The sequence below is a fragment of the Gracilinanus agilis genome, unplaced genomic scaffold (assembly GCF_016433145.1).
Source record: "Gracilinanus agilis isolate LMUSP501 unplaced genomic scaffold, AgileGrace unplaced_scaffold4505, whole genome shotgun sequence".
Lineage (NCBI taxonomy): Eukaryota > Metazoa > Chordata > Mammalia > Didelphimorphia > Didelphidae > Gracilinanus > Gracilinanus agilis.
In genome coordinates, this window is record NW_025379189.1 from 610 (window position 1) to 6349 (window position 5740).

The 5740-nt window shown below is 59.2% G+C and overlaps 1 protein-coding gene across 1 annotated transcript; it reads right to left on the reverse strand.

Annotated features, from left to right (window-relative positions):
- Window positions 1-202: 202 nt before the first annotated feature.
- Window positions 203-5194, reverse strand: LOC123255371 (T-box transcription factor TBX22-like; the record flags this gene model as incomplete). Its single annotated transcript, XM_044684182.1, has 8 exons — window positions 5005-5194; window positions 4141-4297; window positions 3280-3381; window positions 1944-2118; window positions 927-1091; window positions 635-699; window positions 329-414; window positions 203-275 (listed from the first exon to the last, which is right to left on the reverse strand). Coding segments are annotated over exons 1-8 (1013 nt in total), but the record flags the coding sequence as incomplete, so codon positions are not given.
- Window positions 5195-5740: the final 546 nt, after the last annotated feature.

Sequence of the window (5740 nt, forward strand, 5' to 3'; positions counted from 1 at the left end):
AGTGTCTGAGCTGAATGACCTCAGTCGGGCAAGTCACAGAGCCTCAGCGTAACTCTGTCATTAGAAATCATAGGGACGTTGCTGGTCTTCAGCAGCAGAGTTTCCACGCCGGGTGCTGTTGAAATTATAGGTCTGGATGAGCAAAAGCAAATGTTTTGGGTAGCCCCGACCATGGTAATGTCCTGAAATGTACCAGGCTCACCCGGGCTTGGCATCCAGGGCCGAATTGGACCCAGAAATGGACTGACTTGTTTCTTCCTTTTTCTCCCGCTTGTCTAATATGTAACGAGCACAGCAACTTTCCCGTGAAGGTCACAAATGTACTTACTTTGCGGCTCAGCCCCGAAGGTCTTGAACTCCAGGCTGAGCGGTGGCCTCCACGGATAGGTCTCTAAAAGTCCGTCCAACACGCCTCTGGCAGAGGGAAACGAACGTTACAGCGATCTCTGCAGCCAGCCCGTGCCCCAACTTGGAGTGCAAGTCCAGATTTGGAAAAGAACCTCCAGGCGCCCCTCCACCCCCCCCCCCCCCCCCCGCCTGGCTGGCTGTCTTTTCTGGCTTGTTAGTTCCATCTGTGACTCTCCAACGCAAAGTGACGGCGCCGGGCCCCGCGATGGAGAGCGCCTTAGCTTACCTGTTTCTTCCAGGATCTCGAAATCCTTTGGCAAAGGGATTTCGGTCTATTTTCAGCTTGGTGATCTGGGGAGAGAGAAAGGGAGGAGGCGGGGAGCGCCAAATAGAGGAAGTGCGGACGAGCCCCAGCTATTCCTTGCCGGTGCCCCGCTACCCAAGTTCGAGCCACTTGGTCCCAGGCTTCCCCAAGCCTGGCCTCCCGGGAGCCTCCAGTCTTCAGTACTGCCTCTTCGGGCCCAAACGGGGCCCCTCCCCGCTCCTCTTGGGCGCCCGCCCGCCTGGATCTGCCTTACCTGTTGGTTTTGGTACGCTGTCACCGTGGTGAATTCGGTTTCTGGGAAGGAGAAAGTCTGGACCCCTTCGGCGGGCAGGGACTGGATTTGGGCGAGGTCAAAGCGACTGTCTTGCACAATGACGTGAACCCGAGGTTTGTACTTGTGCATAGACTGCAGGATAATCTAGAGGGAAAGGGGTCCGCGGAGTGAGCGGTTGTCTGGGACCCAGAGGCTGCCCTGGGCCGAGTTTGAGAACTAAACGGCCACAGCTCCAACGAGATAGAGGAACTGGAGAATCCCCCGCTGCCGGGTCCTTGCCGAGGCTGGCCAGCGCTCAGCAGGGCCTGGAGCTCCCCGGCTCTCTTTGCCTTCTCTTTCCTGAACCCACCAGCCCCGAACCACCACAGGAAAGTGTTGCCCTTTGCCTCCCGGCTCCATCCAGCTTCCTCCACTCGAAGAGGGGAAGAAGTGGCGCCAGGAGCCGGGGCTACTTGTTCAAGGCTCTTTCCCTAGTTAGTTGGAGCCAGAGAACAAGGGGAGAGCCGAGCAAGGCCGCGTTGGGAGAAAAAGGCCCGCCGTAGGACCGCTTGTGGGCCACAGTCTTGGTCAAGCCACTTTTAGGGTGGCCCTGGCACCAGGATCTACTCTCTGCCTTTGGCCACCCCTGTCCCCGCTCTATTCCTACTTCTGGTGGCCATGCTGGAGAGTGGGGATCAGGGGCATTTGATTCTAGAGTCTAGAACATAGCAGAAGGAACTTGCCAGCTAGCTCTCTGCTGGCGGGAGGGACGGGCTTTCAGGACTTAAGGCCTGGCCCTTCTGGGTCCTCTATCCATCAAACCTCAGGCCCTTTCCATACCCACTGCCCAGACTCCACTAGCCCAGGACCCGGGCTTCTAGTGCCCAGAAGGCTCTGGACTGGCAGGCAGCCTCTGCTTCCCCTCTCCAGAGCTAGGGCTTGAGGTCTAGGAGGAGAGGAGAAGAGGCTCGGGGAACCCTCCCGAGTCTGTGGCCAGTGGCCAGAGTCCACACCTACATGTCCCTTGTCGTCCATCTCGTTGTTGGTGAGTTTGACACGATCAAAGCTGACGATCTGCCTCATCCACGTCTCTCCAGAGCAGGGGGAATCTGGGTGGATGTAGAGCCTGGGCGTGATGCACGAGTGGTCCGTGTTCCCAGCCACCATCCACTGGGAGCTGTGGTAGACATATCTGCAAGGCGGGAGGGAAGGGAAGAAGGGTCCTCCATGGGGGATCTGGGACAGCAAATGCCTCGGCGGAGCAGCGAGCAAACTCTCAGTGATCGCAGCTAGCCTGAACAGAGCGCTAAGCCTGGGCTAGAGAAGCGTCGGGGGATTTCCCAGGGTCTGGTTTATGTTTCCTAGAGCCGCCCGCCAGCCCGCCCGCCCGCCCGCCCGCCCGCCGGAAAACCTGATCCATGCCACCTCGTAAGCCCTGAGACCAGCGAGCATCCTCCCGACCTTAGTTAGGGCCAGAGTCTGCTGGAATGGGAGGCCCAGAAAGAATGCGCCCCTCTTCCAGGACTCTGCTTCTCCTGTTTAGAGGGGGAGGCCTTTCGCTAAACGCGGCCCTGGGAGCCCTGCGCCTCCTCTATTTCTCAGCGCCCCCCCCTCACCCCTCCGGAGGCAACTGGGGCAATTCACGGACTGTTTCCAATCCAGACACTGTACAGATGTGCGGCCGGCTCCCCAAACACTCAACAAGACAGCAGAGGCAAAAGCAAACAGCTGTTTCTGTTTGCAGACTGTCTCCCTCCTCCACCCCCACCCCCACCCCTGTCCCCACCGAGCTGGTTGGGTTGAGCTGTCCCTGTTCCGCTCACCCGGGCTGGTTGGAGCCATCCATGTGCGCCCGAGAGAAGGGTCAGGGTCAGCCTCTGCTCCAGCCGCCCAAGCGCACCGCTTAGGACCCTAAACGGCAGCCCCGCAGGGAAACCTGCCCCTCTTGGCAGCCTCGGTCACCTCCAGAACCCTCGCCTCGGTTTCTAGAAGAGCCTGAGGCTTCAACGAGAGTCCCGGGTATCCAGGGCCAGGGGCTCGATTCGGAGAAGGCGCGGAGGCCTCCTCTCTCCTGCCCAAGCTTCGAGGTGGCACTAGACTCTCAAGAACTCGAGGGGAAGCGGCAGAACCGAGACGGGGACCTGGCCCTCAGCTGGGTGCCCTTCCCGAATCCAAGGGGGATCAAAGCAAGAGCAGCCCAGGCGGATGGGGCTCGGCGGAGTTGCGTCGGAAAACCCAGAACAGCGGAGAGAAAAAGTTCAACTGAACTGGCCCGGCTGACTATCCGGGAGTCCTGGGCACGCGGGTCAGAGGCAGCAGCTGGCGGGGGTTCGGGCCGCTGGCCTGCCTTTACCTGTATCTTTTGGAATCCACCGGCACCACGTCGATGGCAATGTAATACTGTTTCACGGGGTCCAGCCCCTTCACTTTGACGCGAACAGAAGGGAACATGCGCCTGCAGACGAGACAGAAAGTGCTCCGCTCTTCCTGGCCTTGAAAAGCGTTTGCGGGAGGAGAGGCTGGCTGCGGCCCCCTTGTCCCCCTCGCAAGTGCGAAGGGAAGAGCGTTTTCAGAGCTAGCCACAGGGAAGGCCTAAGAAGTGGCCTCTACTGTAGGGAAGGAAGAAGCCGGGGGTGGATCTGGGCAGCAGCTGGAATGGCCGCGCTCTCCCGGGAGGACGGGGCTCCCTGGGGATGCTGGAATGCAGCTGCTTCCAAAAGGGAAGGGGGGGGGGGCAAGCAGCTCTCTCAACTCCCAGAGGCTCCTTTGAATCGTCTCTGGGAACTTGGATCTGGGGCTGACCTTTCTGGGGCTCAGCTAAACCGCGATGGAAGGGAGCGAGCGTTCAGGAAGAGTCCTGCGCGAGGCTTTTTCCTGGATGAGGCGCACCTCCTCCCAGCTGTGGCCTTCCCTGAATCCCTCTAGCCTTCGGGCAGATCATTCCCTCCCTGCCCCGTGGTGGGGCTGGCAGGGCTTAGCGCAAATAAAGCTGTTTACTTAGAAGCGGGCTCAAGGTCTGCACTTAAGATTCCCCACTGGAGAGCAGCTGCCTCTGGGCTCTCCGTTTGGGAAAGTTGACTCCGGGAGCTGGAGATGGGCATCCCTGGCCAAAGGTGCTTCCCCTGCGGTGCACCGGCCGGAGCAGGGAATGTGCCCGGTGCTGTCCAGCCCTGAACCCTCCCAGGTTGGGCCCTGGGACCAAGGGCCTACCTACCTGCCGGCTTTTGTGATGATCATCTCAGTGCCGATCTCGTGGAATCTCTGCCACAGCTCGGAGCCTTGCAGCTCTGCCTGGACATTATCTTTATCTTCCGGACTTTCCCGGCCCCCGGAGAAAGCAGCCATTGAAGTCTCTGCTTTGGGTCTCTTTTCTGCCCAGAGACAGAAAGGGGGGAGGTATTGGAGTTCCAGCTTCTCCCAAACTGCTGCCTCAAGCACCCATTGTCCCCAGGACAGCAGGACCCGGCCCATTTCACAGAATGATGATACTGCTGGAAGGAACCTTCATGATCATCTGGTCCGACTCCTTCCGTTTTACAGAGAAAGAAACTGAGGCTCGAGGAGGACAAGCAACTTGACCAGCGTCACATAGCTAAGGGGTCTCCTCCCGGGGATTCGATAAATTGCCTCCGAATGTAATTACTGAATTGAATGGGAGCGCTTTAGGGAAGGAGACTCTCTCCTGCCCCCACGGTGATCTCTAGGAGAGAATCTGCTCCTGTCCCTCAACCCACAACTTAAAGGAAATGAGAGGCATCAGGCCGAAGCTCTGCTGAGCTGGGACTGAGCACAGGGCCTCCCTTCTCCCTTTTGCACTCCCCATGGCTGGGGAGCTGTGCATTCCTCTGAAAGGAGCTCTGTCCCAGAGGCAGGTTCCCAGTCCCTCTCCGTCTCTCCTCCCGGCAGTAGGCTGCCCCAAAGCTAGGGGACCCCAGTCCAAGGCCCTCACCCACCCAAGATAGCTTGCAGCCAAGCAGCCTCCCCGGACTGGTGGCCTCTGGCCTCGGAGATTCAGTAGGGTGCTGGTGCTGCTGCTGGGCTTGGGTGGGGGTGGGGGGAGAAGGGTGATGATACTGACCCGCTTCCTCGACTTTCCTCACGGTCCGGAGGTCTCTGCCTTCCTCCTCTTCCTCCTCCTCCTCTTCGTTGCCTTCCTCCAGGAAATCCTGCGGTGGTTGCTCATCCCCCAGGTCTCGGAGTTTCCTCTTGGTCGATCTCCCCACCAAGGCTTCCACGGAGAAGGAATGAGCTCGGGAGCTTAAAGCCATCACTGGAGAAACCAATGGAATCCACACAAGCAAGAGAAGCTTCAACTTGATCCTTGGGGGAGGGGAGAGAAGTTGAGGAGGGAGGGGAGGAGTGCAGGAGGAAGTGCAGGGGAAATCCAAAAAGCCGAAAATGGAATTGTCTTTCCCCAAAACGGTCTAAAGGAGGAAAGGAGAGAGAAAGAGCAAGATTAAGACCCGAGGCTCTTCATTATAGACTGGGAAAGGGCTGAGGATTCTGCCTAAAAAACCCCCTTCCCATCGGACGGACATGTGGGCACCATCCGTCGCCAAAGCCCCCTGTTCATTTTGCTCCTAATGGTTCTACAAGATTGGCAAGGGGAGACCTGGGGGAGAGCAGCCCTGCACCCGAGGGCCGGCTGGGGAGCTCCAGTGGGGGCGCCACGGCAGGCAGCCCGGGGACAGCAGCGAGCTAGCACCCGTCCCGATCCAAGCACAGAGGCAGCCCGGCCCGGCCCGAAGCCTGCAGCCTGCAGCCTCCGCTGTTTGTTTTGGAAACTGGTGGAAGCAAAAAGAGCACACTGAGTG